The sequence below is a fragment of the Taudactylus pleione genome, unplaced genomic scaffold (assembly GCF_031769625.1).
Source record: "Taudactylus pleione unplaced genomic scaffold, aTauple2 ptg000142l, whole genome shotgun sequence".
In the NCBI taxonomy this organism is placed as follows: domain Eukaryota; kingdom Metazoa; phylum Chordata; class Amphibia; order Anura; family Myobatrachidae; genus Taudactylus; species Taudactylus pleione.
The window spans coordinates 2746141-2766943 of record NW_028284544.1 but is presented as its reverse complement, the minus strand read 5'-3'; the positions used below and the strand labels follow the sequence as shown (position 1 = coordinate 2766943).

Genomic DNA, 20803 nt, shown 5'->3' with positions numbered 1-20803 from the left:
CACTCATAGCCCCTCTAGATTGAAGCAGGACCCCCTCTTCTATGTACCCTCCACGTCAGTTTGTAATCTGAGCACTGATATTATGTACAGTAATTATGTATATACAGTATATATATATATATATATAAAGTTATGTTCTTGTCTGCACCACTTTATAATTGTGCACTGTGCTGTATGTGTTACCCCTTTGTATGGCACTGTGAAGCCGAAGTAATAAATGATAATGATCAGTTAAATAATAATACAAACGCTACATAGTGATGATATTTTTTTACTTCCTTCATATTTAAAACAAAGAGCAATAAAAAAAAGCATTTATATCATTATAAGATCGACTTTGCCTTTAGCATACTAACATTTCCAGCTTACTAGCTCTGCATACTTTGATTTAGATCATCATGGCAGCTCGCTAACAGCAAAAGCAGAGGTTCAAGATTGATATAAGATCCACATAAGTGATTTCTTGCAATGTCAAAATACTAAGGGCCTGATTCAGTAAAGCTCGCTATTGCGTACGCAGCTGTGAATTTGCACGGAATGCAGCTGGGAATGTATGCTAATGCCCGCCATAGCTCATCCGGCATAGCGACACCCACTGCTGCTTTCGCATAACCTCGCATTCCTTGTTACCATCGACGCACATTGGCCCATCACGCAACATTTACACCAGGTCTGATCAGCTGCAGAAACTGCAAGTCTCGTCACACGCAGTGAGTACTCAAGCTGTGCATGCAATGGCTAATTTATGCACGCCCATGAAGCGGCGATCATACGGACAGACACGCCTGCGTTTATCCAAACACTCCCCCGTCACCACCTCCAAACGCTGACAGCCTGTCACTCACTCTGTGATGGATTCCTCAGTGAGTCTGTCATCGCAGTGCGATCAGAGGCCCTGATTCAGAGCCGGACGCTCTGACAGAGCGCTCGCTCTGAATCAGGGTCGTCCTCTTTTTTTAGAGCGGCCTCCAGGCCGCTCGCATAGCTGTGGGTGACCACCCACAGCTATAGCGAGCAGCCAAAAAGATGGTCGCGATGGTCAAGGCCATCGCGACCATCGGGCTTGCGACTAGACCCTTGTGGTAGGGTCTCGTGGCCGCAAACCCTGGAGTGCTTTCGGCTCTATCAGAGCCGAGAGCACTCCCACTGACATCACTTGTGATGTCAGTGGGGCCGGCCCCAGGCGGTAGACGTTCCCATGGGAACGCCTCCGTCTGGACAGCAACGCCCCTGGCACGCCCACCAAACGGGGCGTGCTGTCACTCACCATCAACAGCACGCCCCCCTTTGTAGCGAGACCCGGAGCGACGGCTTACCCGTCGTTATCCGGGTCTCGTGCATGCGCACAATGGTGCCTCCTCCGTCGTGCGCATGCACACTGCCCCAACATTGATCCGCTTGCAAGCAGGTCTGAATTAGGCCCACAGTGCAGTATATATGCATGCGCAGTGTTTAACAATCGATCGATCCGCCACCATAATCGCAATTGCGTACACTGCTGAATCAGACCCTAAGATCGTAACAGAGATGGCTTGTTTTGTTTCCTAAATGTTCTGCAAACACTTGTATAGTATGATGATCACCTGAATCTCCATGGAGTATAATGGGATGACCAGTCCAATTTTCCTCCATGGAGGAGATGCCATAGAGTCCTGTATAACGAGCAGGAAATGTTCATTTATATTCAACACAGTTACGTTTTTTTTTCCTTTCAGAGTTTAACCTAATGAGTTAAACCACATTGTGTTTTCCTAATGATTAATTGCATGAGAGTCTATCACATTGACTAAAAATCACCCCATGTGACTTTAGCTGTATTCAGTATGAATCAAATATTTGTCAAACATGTATGAATAAGTGATCCATACATCATCCGTTAATGGCCCCTTACACACGCGGAAACGTTTATCCGATAGGACCACCTGATATTCAGCGAACTCCAAAAATGTAACGTTTTTCGGCGTTTGCCTTCAGATGGTGCTTGTTCTCGCAGCCCCGCTCCTTCCTATGATAAGGAGTTGAGAAGAAGGATCCGAGGTGATCCTTCCACCTCCTCCTCTCCACCTCCCCAATGGCTTTGCACATGGTTGATCTCAGGTCACGCATGAGCAGAAGCCGGCAATGGGGACAGGTAAGTAACGCTGCTGCAGAAGAAGCAGTGTTACTAATCGCGGGGACAGCTGCTCTATGGAGCAGCTGTCCCCCCACAGGAGGAATGCTGAATTGCTCCGGTGATACGGCCCCCCGATCACGAATAGACCCCTAAATGTCTTATACATACTGCTGTCAAGAAAAGAGTTTTCATTATTTTCTGATTTGCATTATATTTCATAAAAGTAACCGTCTATATATGAGATAAATAACACTTGTCACTGTGGCAGTCTTCCCTGCCACATTACATTATCGTACAGGAAAAAAATGATTAAAATAAAATAAAAAAATTAAATAATAGCAAATTATCATTAAACCACTTTTGTTACTATGGAGGGGGGGGGGGGATGACTGTGGTTCCAACTGCATTATCACCCAGTGTTCCTGGCTGTGACTACAATATACCACACCTACTTGGTGCTACATCAAAGTGGCTTATTCTTCAGTTATAGGAGGCTTTTTAAATCAGGAACACCGGACAATGATGTCACTGAGAGACATAGGTTTCCTTGGGGACAGCCTTGAGCTAAGGGATGTAGTCAAAATGTCGACATCCATAATAAATGTTGACATGAAGAATGTGGACAACATATACCACACCCTTGAGATACTGCTCTGAACCCTCTGCAGATAGCCAAAGCAAGTAAATATATGTATCATACAAGCACCAGAACAGGAACAGACTTGCTATGTTAATGCATGCAGGTAGATGTGTCCCTCCATTACTGAGCAACTGACCAGATCAACTGACCAGGGCTAAGTATTTAAATGCAATTACTAGTGATGCAATAATCCCCATTGCTTGATCACGCCTTTTAACAGCTACCAATGATGACCCCCAATTCTATAACACTGTCAAAATACAGTAATTTAATCAGAATATTTACATTGTAAAGAAGTTTTTGCTCCCCCTTCCATGTATTTTTTAAGAATTCTGTATCATTTCAATGAAAATACAAGAGATGACTCATTTTCCACGCATTAATAAACATCAGTCTACCGCACAATGGGGAGATGTATCAAACCTCAAAGTAGACAGGTGGAGAAGTTGCCTATAGTAGCTATTCTTTTATAGAATGTACAAGATAAATTATAGCTCGAAACTGATTGGCAGGATCGTAACAGGGCTTAACAGCGACCTGTACCAGCCCTGCCCCATTTGCACATGGGAGGTGGGGCCACCAGCATTTTGAAGTACAGCTACCTGAAGACACTCCAGGCAGCTGTACACATGGCAAAGTGCCTGCTTGTAGCCATACATGCCTACATGGTCCCCTCCTGCTGCTCCCAGAAAGCTGTGTATGCAACAGCAGTGGCTAATTTATGCACGCAGCGATATTGGCTGCAGGGTGCCGTTCCAGGAGTGAGGGACATGGGACAGCGACGGTGACACCCACAGAGCCCTGCGCACTGTGCGTTGGCACCAGAAGCACCTCCCTAGTTATGGCCCTATAGATTGTAAGCTTGCGAGCAGGGCCTTCCTACCTATATATCTGTCTGTTATTATCCAGTTTTGTTCTATTAATGCTTACAATGGTAAAGCGCAACGGAATATGCTGCGCTATATAAGAAACTGTTAATAAATAAATAAATAAATGGCCCTGCTAATTGGTTGCTACTGGCAACTTCTCCAGTTATCCTTTTTAAAAGGTTTAATTCATCTGCATTGTTACAGTTAATATTTCTTACTTATCCCAATAATAAAATTCAACCAGTGAATAAACAAAAAAGAACAAACATATAATATTTAATGAAAGCAAGAACATAAATTAAAAAGGAAGATCTTCTGAATATCAGGAGGAAGTCGAACTGTCTAAAGCCAGATAGTAACACTGTCCGGCTGCTGTATTATTCAGAAGATTCTGTGTCACTTCCTTATCTTAATGTAGGGGCAATTGCTGCTGCTGTGGACGGCAACCAGAGAGGTGTCACAGGCTAGAAGAGAGAAAAAAAGGTGTGAAAGCATGTTTGATGTGTTATGTTCTAAAGACACATTGATTATGATCTGTTATGAGATCTTATTTCCTGGAAATGAAAGCTCTATGTCTTGTGGTTACATCATTCAGCTGTGGGTACACGTCAGTTTCCAAACACTTCCAATCATGAGACCCTCACATGACTTAAGTAGTTTCGTAGTTTCAGGCCAAAGTTGATAGCTATTTGCTCAGACATGTTAAGGCGCGCTTGTTTTCTTGTACAATAAGAGACAAAGCACCTTTAGGTCTTTCATATTTAAAGCAAACCAGAAATTTTATATAATTAAAAAATTATAAATCATTTTCAACTCACAGGTGCTTCCTCTATATGTTGTATATAAATCAATGTACATACACAATATTTGGTAGCAGAAAAAGAGGGCAGCTTAAAAGTTCAAAAACTTTTTATTATATAACACCAAGTGTATTGCACAGAAGTCACAAGGAACACGTGAAGGCAGTCGGCCAGCACTGTGACTCATTTGGTCCATGTGCTAGTTATGGAAAGTTGTTCCTGGTGAGAGTTTTGAGAAAGGTTCTGCAATATAAGACCAAAACCTCACTGCCCTCATGTTTTACTTGTGACATCTGTGCAATAGCCTTGGTAGTATGTATAAATAGAGTGCCCTCCTGGACTATATACTGTGTGTGTATATATGTATAGTCATATATATATATATATATATATATATATATATATAAATATAATCTATATAAATATATATATATATATATATAGTCTATAGTGCATTGAACATATTTATTGCATAAAATGGTATTCAGCATACATCATGTACTATATGTCATTGCTTATACCTATAGTAAAATGGGGTGGGGTGGGCTGGTTACCACATGGTTCAAACAGACCCCATAAGACATGCAACGCTACCGCTCTCCTCAGTCGGATTCAGACACTCGTAATTCAGCCACCGATAGAAGCTGTCTTGAGTCAGATCACTCCAGTCCGGATGCAGCACTAGGGACGCCAGGGGGTAGACACGTCATGAAACCCCCCTAACGCGTTTCGTCAGAGACTTTGATAAAAGTCTGTATTGACTGAAACGACGGACAAGAATTGACACAGTTGTCAGTGTGACACTTTTCTTTCTACAAGACCCGTGAGTGCCGCCATTTACATTTGACTTTTCTATATATATATATAAAATGTATATACTAATATGTCTAATAAATGATTTGTGCCTAGTGGCCAGGCCTCGTGACAGGGGGGTATACAAGGGACACTTGCCCTGGCCCCTCAGGAATCTCAGGAGCCCCCTTGCCTCTGCTGTTGCTATATTCAGCAAAGCACAGCCACAGGCAGAGAGAGGGTGGCCGGCAGCATGGCGAATGTGATATCATGACATTGTGATTCTGGATCACCGAGGAAATGGGCCCAAGCCACAAGGGAAGGGGAACAACAGGCAGCAGGCAAGTGTTGGCTAGGTTGGAGTGACACGGGTCGGGTGGTGATGGGGGGGGTTGAAGCTAGAGACACAGTGCTATGATTGACAGGGACTGTGATGAGGCTGTGAGACATAGGGGCTAGAGTGAGGCTGAGAGACAAAGGGGCTAGAGTGAGGCTGAGAGACAAAGGGGCTAGAGTGAGGCTGAGAGACAAAGGGGCTAGAGTGAGGCTGAGAGACAAAGGGGCTAGAGTGAGGCTGAGAGACAAAGGGGCTAGAGTGAGGCTGAGAGACAAAGGGGCTAGAGTGAGGCTGAGAGACAAAGGGGCTAGAGTGAGGCTGAGAGACAAAGGGGCTAGAGTGAGGCTGAGAGACAAAGGGGCTAGAGTGAGGCTGAGAGACAAAGGGGCTAGAGTGAGGCTGAGAGACAAAGGGGCTAGAGTGAGGCTGAGAGACAAAGGGGCTAGAGTGAGGCTGAGAGACAAAGGGGCTAGAGTGAGGCTGAGAGACAAAGGGGCTAGAGTGAGGCTGAGAGACAAAGGGGCTAGAGTGAGGCTGAGAGACAAAGGGGCTAGAGTGAGGCTGAGAGACAAAGGGGCTAGAGTGAGGCTATGAGACATAGGCTGTGGCAATGCTGAAAGACATGGGCTGGGTGAGGCTAAGTGACACAGGGGCTGTGGTGAGGCCAAGAGACATAGGAACTGGAGAAAGAAGCTGAAACATAGGGGCTGGGAAATGAAGCTGAGACACACAGGGTTTGGGGAATGAATTTGAGAGACACAGGATCTGGGAAATGAATCTGAAAGACACATGGTGGGGGGATGAAGCTGAGAGAATTGTGGGGGTATAATGGAGCTAAGAGACATAGGGGAGATGAGTGGATGGCTGGAGTTGGAGAGACACAGGGTGATGAGGCTGGAGAGACATAGGGGAATGAGGCTTGTGCAACACAGGCGTGGATGAGGCTGGAGAGACACGGGGGAATAAGGCTGAGAGACACAGTTGGGGATTAGCCAACCTGCATGTACCTACTAGGAGAGGATAGGGGGCTCCAAAAACATGACTGTGCCAGGCCTAAAGATTTTTGTTGCCAGCCCTGCTGATGGCAGACCTGAATCACCTAATAATTAGACAATGGACAAGTAGACAATGGAACAAAATATTTGATTGGCTACTATGGATTAGGTTAATTTATACCTCATAGTTGCCAACTGTCTCTAATGTCCAAGGACAGTTTGTAAGATTTATCAATGGATTATTTCATTTTGGATATGTCCCTATATTTCAGTATTCAACAGCATAGTAAAATGCATCTTATTCTGCCTGCAAAATACAATTATCAATATCCACCTTACAATAATTTATCTGGGCTTTAAAAATTGCTAGTAATTAAAATTTTTAAATAAAACAACAACCAAAAAAAAGCAAGTTTAAAAAAAACAAAATGTAGTTAACATGTCATGTACACACTGTTATACACCTAGATGGTGTTCACAAGAGTCTCCTGCTCAGCATGTCATCCATGTTGCATGTTACGTTGTCCCTACATTTTTTCTGTCTGTTACCTAATGGTGCTTTAAAGTTGCCTAAATTTAGTAAAAAAAAACCTCATAAATCTTCATAAAACAAAGTTGCATTATTAATTGAACTATAGTATGGCCAAATAAGAATGTGAGCCAGAGACACACTGGGTCTGATGCAGAGCTAGATGTAAATCGCCCGTGTGTTCCTTCCGGGTGTGGTTCAAAAGGTCGGCAGTATATAGGTCAACTTTCAGAAGGTTGACCCCAGAAGGTCGAATTGTTATGAATGTCGACAGCGAAAATATCTACACAGCCAAAAGGTCGACATTTAACATGTTGACAATAAAAAGTCAACACATTTTTTTTTTGCTATTTTAGCCTAACCCTACACCTTACCCTAACCCTAAAAATCATAAAAAAACCATGTGACAACATTTTAGCGCTGACATATTAAATGTCGACATTTTGATTGTATCGCCCATTTAACTCTGTCTACCTAAATGCCTGTCTACACAATGACGGTCGGTCTAATGACGATGTCAACCTTTCCATTGTCAACATTCTAAAAGTGTCGACCTTCTGATTCCGACCTTCTGAGTGTCGATTTTTTTGTATTGTAGACCATTAAACGGGATACCGTTCCTCCCGCATTGCATTTACAGTGAAAAAAAGCGTGTACTCATGCCAGCACAGGACTATGCCTACATGAGAACCCCCCATTACAGCCCAGTTATGCCTCCTAAGTCGGAAGCGGAAATGTGACTGATATGCCTACTCTGTACCATCTATACTTGCGTGCGCACCGTTCCAGAGCATGTACAGTGTGATATGCCCAACAGATACTCAGCAAACAGAAGTACGTTCAAGTCAGCATCAGCCCCACAGTATCTAACGTTCTTTAAATCTTAAGACTGCCATGTTGCCTCATTTAAAATGTATCAGATTGTCTCAGAGCCGTTCTTCTGACCTATGGGAGATTTCATTTCAAATATAGAAGCATCGTGGTGACTGTGGGACTTCCCCAAGAGTGACCACTGTGGGGTTTTCCCAGTAATTGTCCCCTGTCTATTAGAAAAAAATAATGATCTGTCTGGCAATTTGATTGCTTATTTCAGAACAAAAATTCCAAGAACTTGAAAGAGTCCATGTAATGACGCATATTAATACTTTGTTTATATTATATAACTATCGTATATTGGGACATGTTATCATAATTCATTTTTAATGATGTCGCATATACTTATATGACCCTGAGTGAATACTTTTATTATGTAGCCTTCAAGTCTTTTTACTGGATTATTTTTTGCGGTGCGCTGGGGGGAACATTTTTTTCTAGTCTAGAGTAAACCTCTTCCTTTACAATCAGCTGTGAACAGCTACAGTATTAAGTTGATCTGAGCAACCACTATTTTGTATTACCTCAAATACTTTATATGACAATAAAGTACCAGCACTGACTGCTAGCTCCTGGTTACTAATGAGTGAAACTATTCTGCACAGTTTGGTATTTTTGAAATGTTGTTTGTTTTTGGGATCTTGAATCAATGGAGGAACTAAAACACTAGAGGACTGACTATTAAGGAGTATTCTGAAAGACTGAACTGCTAAAGCTGTAGTTTTAAAATGTTGTAAAACCCGGCCCTGGGTGGCACGATGCAAGGAATAAAAGCGAGGCCAGCAGGGAGGCTGAAGGGAGGAGCAGGATCCTTGTACTGCTCAGTAGTGATGTGAGGCTCCTGTCAGACTAGGGTGCCGGCGGATTGGGGGGTGAAAATTAATGCACATTTGTATGAAACAAAGTTTATTCATTTGACTTGTTTATCCAATACTCACAGCTTTTACATGCTTAGATTTCCTTTTCTCATTGTTTCTGTTCTTCTGCTTCTTGCCTCCCCTTCCTCCCTTTCCACGCTTTTTACCTCCTGATAATTTGACTTCCCCATTGCTCATCTTTGCAACTTTTTTAATCACCCAATTGGCTTCAGGGTCACAACAATACGATTCACGGTTCTCAGTGCGGAATCTGAAACATTAAGGGGCCATGTGAAGAGGAGACTATTGAAACATATGCCATGTTAGACTATTATTGTGTACTAATGAGTAGGACCGGGGATTTATATGGAACAGTTGGGCTAGTAGTAGTGCTCCTTTCCCATGATCCTGTTCAAACTACACATATTTAATGTTGTATCCATTGGAAGGGGTCACATAGCACTTAATGAATGGGGATGGCAGAAATGAGGTGGTGCCTCTTTCGAGTGGGAGGAGCTGGGCTGTTCCAGTTCTTGCTGAATGTGGCCTCATGTTCCTTACATTGCGTACAAAATCCAAATTAAGTTTCATATCAGCAGAGGAACTAAATAAGGAATAAAGGTTATGGCTTCACAAGGTAACGGCAGAGCCTTCTTCCCATCATTTAGTGACCTGATTTTTATCTGCATAAATACCAATGTGATAAAACCATCAACATATATAAATATGACACATGCAATAATGCACCTTTCATGTCATGTCAGAAAGTTGATGTAAATGTCCTTAACACGGCGGGAGATGAACTCCTTAGGGGGAGATGTACTAAGCCTTGGGGAGAGATAAAGTGGAGAGAGATAAAGTCCCAACCAATCAGCTCCTAACTGTCACTTTTCAAACACAGCCTGTAAAGTGACAGTTAGGAGCTGATAGGCTGGTACTTTATTTCTCTCCAAAGCTTAGTACATAAACCCCTATAATCTTCTAAAAAATACAAACATTTTGATAAACTGTATTTAAGGAATTTAATACAGCGTTATGCCTCTACCCAAACATAGTATTGTTTAAGTAAAAAGTATACTATATTAGCCATTTTAATAAACTGGAAGGAAGAGGTGATATTTTTAGAGTTAATATACCCATGATTTTTTTTTTCTATTATCGTGTTTATTTAAAGGTATTTTTTTTTCTTTTGGTACGCAGAATCAAATACACAAATCGATGTGGAACGCAAACGTGTGCAAGCTGACACGGACAAGTGTTTCATGTGGATGACCTATGTCACAAAGGGTAGAAGGAAACAGAACTGTTCATGTATTATGGTGTGAAAAGATACAGGGAAGGGAAAGGTAAGTAGAAGGAGAATAGGGGAGGAGGAGGATGGTAGGAAGAAGGATGTCTTATCCGGGTCCCCAGTATGCAGTAGAGGAGAGGGGTACAAAAGCTTTTCTAAGTAAATAACAGTAGAAAGAAGCCCTATAGTTAAAGCAAGAGGACTGAAAAGCCTGAGGGAAGGGCTCCATGGGGCGTAGAGCTATTATACCCAAACCAGTCACCCCAAACCTGGAGGACTTTATGGGGGTATTTATCAAAGCTGGGAGAGAGATAAAATTGTGAGAGAAAAAGTACTAACCAATCAGCTTCCAATTTACATTTTGTGTTTAAAAAATGATAGGAGCTGATTGGTTGGTAATTTATTTTTTACAATTTGATCTCTCTCCCAGCCTTAATAAATACCCCCCTCTGAGAGGTATTATCCAAATAAGCAGAGATTTTCTTCATGGATGCCAAGTGCCAAATTACATTTCTAGAAGTGAAACTTTTACTTGCACTTGTCCACAAATATAATTGAAAAGTGCAAAATAAAATATATCTCATGATAACTATGGAGACACTAGTACTTGCTCTGGAGCTTTACACAGATCCTAATGTTACCTTAGTGATACCAACAGTTTTATACTTACATTACAGCATAAACACAACTTTCAACCTGATGTTGGATCTTGTACTCTGTTATTGGATACTTAAGCTTTGCAGATGACACTGCTGTGCAGCATTTTATCTGGACTGTAAGGGGCTTGCGGTCTGTAATATAAAAGCAATACAATACATTCTTACCTACTTTTGAAACAGCATTTCATGGAGATTGTGAAAGCAATATCTGGGTGCACGGCAGTAAAGTGGGCGCGCCCTGCTACATCTGAGGGGCGTGTCATACAACTGATCTACATCCAAATGTACACGAGCCTCAAAGCAGCAGTTGTTGCTCGGTAAGATCTACTTGTTGATGAAAACACACTGATACATCATTTGATGATCCCATTTCATATATATATATATATATATATATATATATATATATATATATATATATATATATATATGATACCAAACTAGGCGGCACTCAGGAGTCTGTGATGCAGTGTATGATAAAAGTCCTTTATTCAGCCGACGTTTCAGGAGCTACCCCGTCATCAGGGGTAGCTCCCGAAACGTCGGCTGAATAAAGGACATTTATCATACACTGCATCACAGACTCCTGAGTGCCGCCTAGTTTGGTATCATGTGCATGGGTTCTTCACCCCAGGATGGCACCGGAGCATTCGTTTACATCACAGGAGTGCCGGGTATAGCTGTACCTATATATATATATATATATATAAATAATTGAATTCAGTGCGCAAATCAATCAATCAACAAATAAAAAAACAATAAACAGTTTTTAAGTCCAGTTGATGAAAGGACTGTTTTGAAAGAATAAATCTGTGTCTCTAAGGGACCAGATATAAGCACAGGCCACGGATCAATAACCAAACTGGCCGGCGTCTTCCCCTCGTGGAACCCCGGATCCAAGCGGGTAATGATTTATCTGAAATTGAAAGCAACAAAGAAGGGGCGCCACATTAATGCACATTTAGTGCATTAAACCGTAGCAAATTTAATAATGCAGACAGCCAAACATGGGCTCAATCAATATATATGCGTACCACAATGAGCGGTCAAGTACCACCGCAAGTAATGAAAACAGAGATTTAAAAGCCTAGGTGTCACCCGACCGTCTCTGGGAACTCTGTCGGCCACTCAATCAGTAATGGAAAGCAATGCCAAACCACGCAGCAATGCGTTTCGTCCTCGACTTCGTCAGGAGGCTGGTTTGGCGTGAGTCATGGGCACGCTCATATACTAATCATCCCTCTACTTTCAGAGATGTTTTATAATTAGACACTCTAACTAGTCAGCGTTTGAAACACTGTATAGAGATAATAGCGGATATCACAATCATAATATAATATAACAATATAACAAATACGGTTACTTCTAATACATATATTACACATTTGAAAAATATATATATTAGACATCTTAAAATAGCAAACATAATACAAATAATATATTGAAATATCAACATTTAAATGATGCAATAAAAAAAAATCACATTTATACGTAATCAAATACTTTTCTTAAAAATGTACACCCATCATAAAGGCATGATTAATGATAAAAATACCAATAATATACAAATAAATATGAAAATGAAAATGTAATATAAAATGCAAGAATAAAAATACAAGAATAAAAATAAAAATACAAATATAAAAATACAAATATAAAAATACAGGGATGAATATAGAGAGAACATCTATATTCATCCCTGTAATTTTATTATTGTATTTTTATTCTGTACATTATTGGTCTTTTTATCATTTATTAATTTACTGTTTTCCTAACTAAAACAGTCCTTCAAAAAAAGATTTGCACCAGGTACATTTTGTTTTTTGTATTACAGTAACTAGGATGCTTAGATGACAAGTTTGTAAACAAATTCCAGAGACGCTTTGTGCAATTACTTAGGAAAATAACATGTGCAGTGCATTTAAATTGTATGACTTCACTGAATATGGGCATAATGTTTTTCTCTATTATAGTCTTGTAATTTGTATTGGCAGAAAAAGCAAAAACTAAATAAATATATAAAGTGAAAATTAAATAAAAATACTAGTGGTTATTACTAAAAAAAGAAGGATGGGAGGGACAAAACTACACAGGTACAAAGCTTTCAAACTGGGACTGTCCCAACAACCTGACAAATTCTTACCAGTTATTTATATAGCGCACACATATTCCGCAGCGCTTTACAGAGACAAATGAAAGGTACATGGAAATTACATTGTATGTTTTACATGCAGGGTGTATGGATTGTATATACTGTATGCACAAGCCATGACAACAATTTTCTTTTGTTGTATTCATATACAGTAGGGCCTTGGTAAAACAATGTTCCACCACAGTTGGGCAGATTTAAAAAGTGCAGAGGAATTTAGGCTTGGCAAGGAGTGTGTCCTAGCTTAATTTTTGATTTCTGTGTAAAATCAAATCTGCACAGTATTTGTTTACTGCATGCAAAAGCAGCTAGTATTTAACCTGCATGCAAAAATAAAAATAAAATAAATGCATTTGCACTCCGTGCATTGCAACATGACTTGTTCTGTGAGCAAATTGTTCTTTTTTTGTTTGCTCCTTACCAGCGGCGGCTCCTATTTTCTATTACCTGGGTGGGGTCTGCCAGTCTGTAATGTGCACATGAGGGATTGCGAGCTCGCACATGAAAACATATTGAGAAGCAGCTCAGGATGCTAGGGACTGCATCGGCTGCAGCCATTAAAAGCCAGATATAGCCAGGGTTGGACTGGCCCACAGGGGAACAGGGGAAATCCCCGGTGGGCCCCATTGCCTGTGGGCCCACCTCTTCCTCTAGGTGAAAGGTTCCAGACCTCAAATTATAGATTGTTACTCTATTAGATGGTCAGTTACCAGGAACATTGATCTGCATTGGGGCTTGGTTCTCTTCTATAGAAACTACACCAAGGTTTGCCCATTCGTTAGCCAAGCATCTGTGGTGGCTAACCATACCCCCTCTGGTGGATGACCACACCCTTTGATGGATGACCACACCCTTTAAGCATGGGCCCCTATCACTGTATTCCCCCGGTGGGCCCTTCATGTCCCAGTACAACACTGGATATGGCTGCCGTTGGAATCGCTCTCTCTGCTAACTGCAGTCTGGCCTGGCAGTCCCAGGAGTAGAAAACACCTTTTCCTTGGGACAGTGATGGATCTACAGTAGACTTTACTTTTGCGGGGGGGGGGGGGGCGGTTTAAGAATTAATACTGACTCCTCCCCTTTCTACTCAATACTCCTCCCACTTACAGCCCTGTCCCTTCCCGTTTTCAATACGAACTCTTTTCGGCCCTAGCAAATTTCCTCTACTCAGATACTAGTATTGCCAGCCTAACCATAACAGCTCTCAGTAATACATATTATAAACTGCATATACAACCTAATATACGTCACAGTGACAGGAGCCCATACCAAACACAGCGCCCTGATCCCCAAAACACAGTGACGGCCCATACAGTTATCTGTGCAGTGAAGTTGCGGCAAGGAGGCGTGGCCTTGTGACCGAGACCGCCATTTGAGTCTCTCCGGAGGGTCCCCGGAGGTGCGGACTGCCCCCGGGGACCACTCTGTGTGCAGTGCCGGCTCCCTCACTGTGACAGGAGCCGAGTGCTACAAGTAATGCTACAGTGCAGACTCCTGTCACTGACACCCGTGTGCGGTCCGCACCCCACTAGCATCACCAATGGTATCTGACATTCCAGTTGGGGACTGTACATATACACAAGCTTAATATGTGCACATCATGTTATACCTTACATACACACAGTTCCTGAGTGATATATTATACACATTGACTCCACTTTCAACCAACAGATACCATAACCCAGTTTATATAATTTGCATTCTGCAAGGCTTCAACTATATATCCTAAATAGCAAGCAGTTGAATTTCAAATCAAATGTGGAATTAAATAAAATGACCAAATGCTGATATCACTAAGCAAGTGATATAAATATGCATTGCTGACCATAAGCCCTAGAGCAGCAGAGGGTTTAATTAGAATGGTAATTAAAAAAAAAAACAGTTAAACATCACAATTCCCACACCATTACCAAGCCCTCTAATACCCCTTTTCCTCCAAAAACCCTGGTCCAACCTGGGTTTTCGGACACGGTTCCAACCAAGGTCTGGGTTAATTCCAGGTCAGACCCGTTCACACTGAACCCGAGTCTGCCCTGCTAAACTCGTGAGGTCATAAAAAGTGGGAGGTGACTGCTCCACAATCACAAATCAGCTCATTTTAGGCATGACCCAGGTCAGATAACCCAGGTTGCGCCGTTTACACGGCACCATTACCCAGGTCCATCCTAGGGTCCGATCCTGGTAGCTACCTGGTTTGGATTCCCCGGGTCACTTATTTTTCGGGGACCTTTTCCCACTGAGCTGCAATCCGGGTAGACCTGGCAAGGGAAGCAGTCAGGACGATCGAAGGGATGCCGGCCGCGGGGGAGGGTTAGATTTAGGGCTCCTGGGGGGAGGTTAGGGTTAGGCACCCCCCCGGGAGGTTAGGGTCAGGCTAGGGGAAGGGGGGGTTAGAGTTAGGCACCCCCGGGGAGAGGTTAGGCACCCGCCGGGGGGACTTAGGTTTTTGCGGCGGGGAAGGGGGGGTTACGTTTAGGCACTTAGAGGGGGGATTAGGGTTAGGCACCCCTAAGGGAGGGTTAGGGTTATGGGGTAGAATAGGTTAGTTTATACTTACCTTCCGACATTCGGGATTTCCACCTGTGTTGGGCTGCTGCTGTCGGGATTTGTGGCTGGCGGTAAATCGTACTGATTCCCCTGGCAATAACCTGAGTTATTGCAGCAGTGGAAAAGGGGTATAACTCAAATGTTTTCTTGTACAGTCATTGTTGTGTATGATTGCATTTATTCACTGCATCGAGTCTGTCTGCAGACTAGAAGAGGACCCCCTCATCTCCCCAATACTCACCCTGTAGTATTGATCCTCTTCAGCCAGGTTTTCATTCCCAACACACCACTGAGATGGAACTGACTGGTGACTCCCCTTTTCCACTGTCGCTAAAACCCGGGTCACGGCTCAGTGGAAAAGGCTCCTAGGAAAAAATCCCGGGTCGACTGACCCGGCATTCCTACCCGGGTCTCGAGCAGGGTTTTACGCTGGTAAGACCCGGATGAAGATCAGAAGAAAAGGGTGTCCTGGGTCATTCGACATGGGTCCCATTCACAGCATCGGCCGAGCCGCATTTCCCAGCACTTAGAAATGATGTAATCTCCAAGCGCTGGCAGAGGAAATCCCCGGTAATATCCCGGCTCCAGCCAGAGATGTAAATGGGGTTCAAGCCGCTGTGACTCGGTTTGAAACCGGTGTTCAGTGTCCCGAACTGGACCCAGGTTTTTGGTGGAAAAACTTTATAATGATTTGATCACTGCTGATTCAAAAAGCCACTAGTCACTTCTAATTCTCCTGGATCTCTAATGCATTTGACACTGTGGACCATACAAATGCTACAATCCCTAGGTCTTCAGGACATAGTCCTATCTTGTTCTCATCCTACTTATCACATCGCTTAGTCCTACTGTAGGTCCTCTGCTTTTCTCTATCTATACCATGTCTCTTTTAAAACTAATACATTTGTTTGGATTTCATAATAATCTTTATTTAGCTGATACCCAAATGCCTCTCCAAATCCCTCACCATCTGTGCTGGCCTGTGTCACTGACCGTATTTCTGCCCTTTATTTTTGGATGTCCTCTTACCACCTCAAACATCATGTTTCAAAAATGGAGCTAATAATATTCCCACCAGTCAACCGAAGTTACCTTCCTGATATCTCTATCTCTGTTGAAAACACAAGCCCGCTACATAGGTGTCATCCTTGACTCGGAACTAGAGATGAGCGGTTTGGTTTTACTCGGTTGTTTTCACCAAATTAGCACAAGTTATGATTTATCTTATTGACTATCCAAACCATGTGAGATATGGATAGCCAATCACCTGCTGCTTTCCAGATCCGAACATTGGCCCTCATTCAGAGCCGTACGCTCTGAGCAGAGCGCACGCTCTGAATGAGGGCCGGGCTCCATTTTCATGGAGCGTCCTCCTGGACGCTCGTATAGCTGTGGGTCACCACCCACAGGCTATACGAGCGTGCTTTGTGATGGCCGCGATGGTCGAGACCATCGCGACCATCAAAATTGCGAGCCGGAGCCTGCGGTTGAGGTTTTCAACCGCAAGCTCCGGAGTGATTTTGGCTCTATCAGAGCCAAAATCACTCCCACTGACATCACTAGTGATGTCAGTGGGCCGGCTTCTGACGGGAGGCGTTCCCGTGGGAACGCCCCCGTCAGGGAGGCACGCCCCCGGCACGCCCACCAAAGGGGGCGTGCTGTCAATCAACATTGACAGCACGCCCCCTTTGATCGGACACAACGAGCGAAGGACTTTCCTTCGCTCGTCGCGTCTGGCGCATGCGCACGACGGAGCTCCCTCCGTCGTGCGCATGCTCAGTCCATAACATCGACCCACTTGCGAGCGGACAGCCGCTCGCGAGTGGGTCTGAATCAGGCCCATAATCGGGTAGAACCAAAACGCTCATCTCTACTCCGAACTGTCCTTTGTTCCCCAATCTGTTTCCTAATCCTGTTATACATATGTAAGAATATTCCCAGAATATGCTGATATCTCACACAAGATACTGCAAAAACTTTAATTAATGAATTAATTATCTCCTACATTAATTAATCTCTTCACTGGTCTTCCACTAACCAGACTTACAACCCTACAACTTATTTTGGATGCAGCGACTACACTGATTTTCCTTTCAATCGTTCTACTGCTGCTGCTCCGTCCTACTCCTTACGGAATCGGTATGTGATGAACTGTTTAGCCGCCGGATCAAATACCGACAGCAGCAGCCTGACGGGTCGGAATCCCGACTGCAATGAGGTAAGTATAGTACTCTAACCCTCCCCACCCCTAACCCTCCCTTAGTGGTGCCTAACCCTAACCTCACCCCATTAGTGCCTAACCTCCCCCCATTAGTGCCTAAACATAACCCCCCCTCCCCGCACCCTAAACCTAACCCTTCTGGGTGGGGTGCCTAACCCTAACCCCCCTTAGTGGTGCCTAACCCTAACCTCCCCTTTCCCTACCCTAACCAGGGGCAGAACTGTGGGAGAAAATGGAGGCGCCTGCCGCTGGGCTCCAGCTCTGAAGGGGCACCTCCTCCATTGTCCACAACATATTCATCCCACTTAGGGCTGTGTAACAATGTACCCGGAGTGTACCGTTACAGACGCCCAATACATGGCACCCCTTTCTGGCACCTGAGAAGCCACCATACACTAGTGGAGAGCTCCATGTTAGACCATCAGCTGCTGTCATCGTCTACCTATAGTATGTTTGCATGCAAATTACTAAATTACAGTATCAGCGGCTGTGATGGGGGGGGGGGGGGGTGTCAGCACCAACTTATAACTTTCCTCCGGGCGTCTGGGATGAATTTACGCCACTGATCCTAACCTTAACCCTCCCGTGGGGATGCCTAATCCTAAGTCCCCCTGGGGGTCCATAAAGCTAACCTTCCCCCCTGTGGCTACACACTAAGCCACTCCCATTACATTCGTTCGGTAAGCCTGGTGTCGGGATTTAGTAGTGGGCTAATGAAAGGCGTCGGGATTTTGACGCCTATCTTTAGCCCCATGTCAGTATGTGGGTGTCAGGATATCGGCGGGCGGGATAACACCTGCTGGTATCCTGACTGCATCCCGTCCTTACATTGGCTGCCTGTACCTTACCAAATCCAATATAAAATACTTTTGCTAATATACAAGACCATTAACAACACTAATATACCAACATGCATCTCTTGTCTCAAAATATATCACAGCTCGACCCAATCCGCACTGCGCAAGATCAGCATTTCTCACCCACGCATTACCTGCTTCCACGCACTGTTACAGGAGTTTTTTTCGGGCTGCACCCACTCTGGGCAATGCCCTCCCATGCACAACCAAACTGACTTCTAGTCTCCAAATCTTCAAGCATTCCAGGAAAATTCACCTCTTCATGCAGCTTATCAATTCCCAAAACCACCAGTATAACCTCAATAGACTATTCTACCCAATTAGCTCCTCTGTATACAGGGGGTCATTCACACCCACTCGCGAGCGGCAGTATGCTCGCAAGTGGGTCGATGTTCCCCACTGCGCATGCGCACGACGGAGGGAGCTCCGTCGTGCGCATGCGCGACACTCGGGGAGCGAGGTGCTTTCCATCGCTCCGGGTCTCGCACCAAAGGGGGCGTGCTGTCGATGTTGATTGACAGCGCGCCCCATTTGGTGGGCGTGCCGGCCAGACGGAGGCGTTCCCGTGGGAACGCCTACCGTCTGAAGCTGGCCCCACTGACATCACTAGTGATGTCAGTGGGAGTGATTTTGGCTCTGATAGAGCCAAAATCACTCCAGGTCTTCTCGCAGGGAGACCCTACCGCAGGGTCTCCGTCGCAAGTCCGATGGTCGCGATGGTCAAGACCATCGCGACCATCTTTTTGGCCGCTCGCATATGCTGTGGGTGGTCACCAACAGCTATACGAGCGGCCAGGAGGCCGCTCCATTTTCATGGAGGAGGGCCCTGATTCAGAGCGAGCGCTCTGGTCAGAGCGTTTGATTCTGAATCAGGCCCTCAGTCCATACTGTGCATGTTCTCTTTCTACACTCACACAGCCCACTGACCCCAAACCAACAATGCTGTGTGACCAGATCATGTAGCCCACTAGGAACCTATGCAATCTGGCTAGATCAATTTGCAATATGTAGCACTCATGAATTAAATTCCAATTTCCTTATAGATTGTAGGGTTGAGAGCAGGGCCCTCTTCCTTTTTTTTATGTCTGTTATTACCCTGTCTTGTTTTATTAGTGTTTTGTTCCCTATTTTAAGGCGTAATGGAATATGCAGGCGCTATATATAAAAGACGTATAAAAAATAAATATGTACCTTCTCCATCCCTGCTACAGTACCTCGTGTACATAATCCTCTCCCTCAAAACTTTAGTGCAAAATTACTGTAGTTGTACTTGCGAACCTAAACTACTACTCCTTCTATTAGACTATGCAGACCTTTTCCCCCCAAGCACAAGCCGCCATCTTGGCCGCAAATCCATGTGCTCACCATGAAAATTGGGTGCATTCGCAGTTTTTGGAATGACGCTTATTAATAGCTCAAACAACCTAGAAAAACAGATCTTATTTTTCAACATATTTACACCCTGCTCCCATCTATGAAAGACAATGTGATACTCACAGTCAGTTCGATCATTCGCAGAGCACAGGACGTCAGAACAGAGACATGTGACCACAAGTAGTAATATGGTGAGCAGGCAGCTGGCTGGGTGCATCTTCCTGCAGTGACCACTACAAATGTGTGCCTAAGAATCACTCTGTCAGACACAGTTCTGTACACACAAGATATAGCAGGAGTTTTAGATTGTCAACTCCTCCTTCTCAGAGGAGGGGTGAGAGGTGATTAAAGTTTGGTATAAAAAAAAGTATCATTGAAAGGAATTTTTTTTTTTTCATAATGGAAAATGAAACTACATCAGAAAATTCCCAGCTTTGTATGTCACATCCACATTCTCTTTCTCACCTTACTGACTGGTTACTAGTACAGGAAATACCTTTCTGTTTAATAATGTGTGCAAAAGCTGATAGCGTCAATTTTACACAGACATACCAATCTGCACTCTGGGCCTGATTCACTAATGTATGCAACAGAGATTACGCACGCAATCGGCCGATTGTTGCATTTTGCGCATGCATCGCAATGTGCGTGCGCAAACCAGCCATTGCGATTGGGACTGCGATCGCAGTGACTACGCAGACCCATCACAGAGTGATTGATAGGAAGTGCCGTTTGTGGTTGGTGAAGGGAGGGTGGTCAGAGAACGCAGGCGTGCCAGTGTGTTTCAACGGCGTTACATGGGTGTGCATAAATTATCCACTGTGATGGCCTATGCAGCCTGAGGTCTCATAGTGTGCGTGGTTGTTAGCAATTTCTGAGTAAGGTCAGAGCTTGTGCAAG

The 20803-nt window shown here is 43.9% G+C and overlaps 1 protein-coding gene across 1 annotated transcript; it reads right to left on the bottom strand.

The window, feature by feature from the left end:
- Positions 1 to 280: 280 nt before the first annotated feature.
- LOC148522710 (uncharacterized) lies at positions 281 to 20147 on the bottom strand. Its single transcript, XM_088473861.1, has 4 exons — positions 20027 to 20147; positions 10767 to 10887; positions 8887 to 9076; positions 281 to 4086 (listed from the first exon to the last, which is right to left on the bottom strand). Exons 1-4 carry the CDS (start codon positions 20118 to 20120, stop codon positions 4027 to 4029), a joined length of 465 nt encoding a protein of 154 aa, XP_088329987.1. The 5' UTR covers positions 20121 to 20147; the 3' UTR covers positions 281 to 4026.
- Between the last annotated feature and the right edge of the window lie 656 nt (positions 20148 to 20803).

Excerpts from the sequence above, each read along its gene's own strand:
- LOC148522710 (XM_088473861.1), bottom strand. The coding sequence starts at position 20,120 with ATGCACCCAGCCAGCTGCCTGCTCACCATATTACTACTTGTGGTCACA. Across the intron at positions 10,888-20,026 it reads TGCGAATGATCGAACTGACT|ACCGCAAGCCCCTTACAGTC; the intron begins GTGAGTATCACA and ends TTTATATTACAG. Across the intron at positions 9,077-10,766 it reads AGTTGTGTTTATGCTGTAAT|ATTCCGCACTGAGAACCGTG; the intron begins GTAAGTATAAAA and ends TTAATGTTTCAG.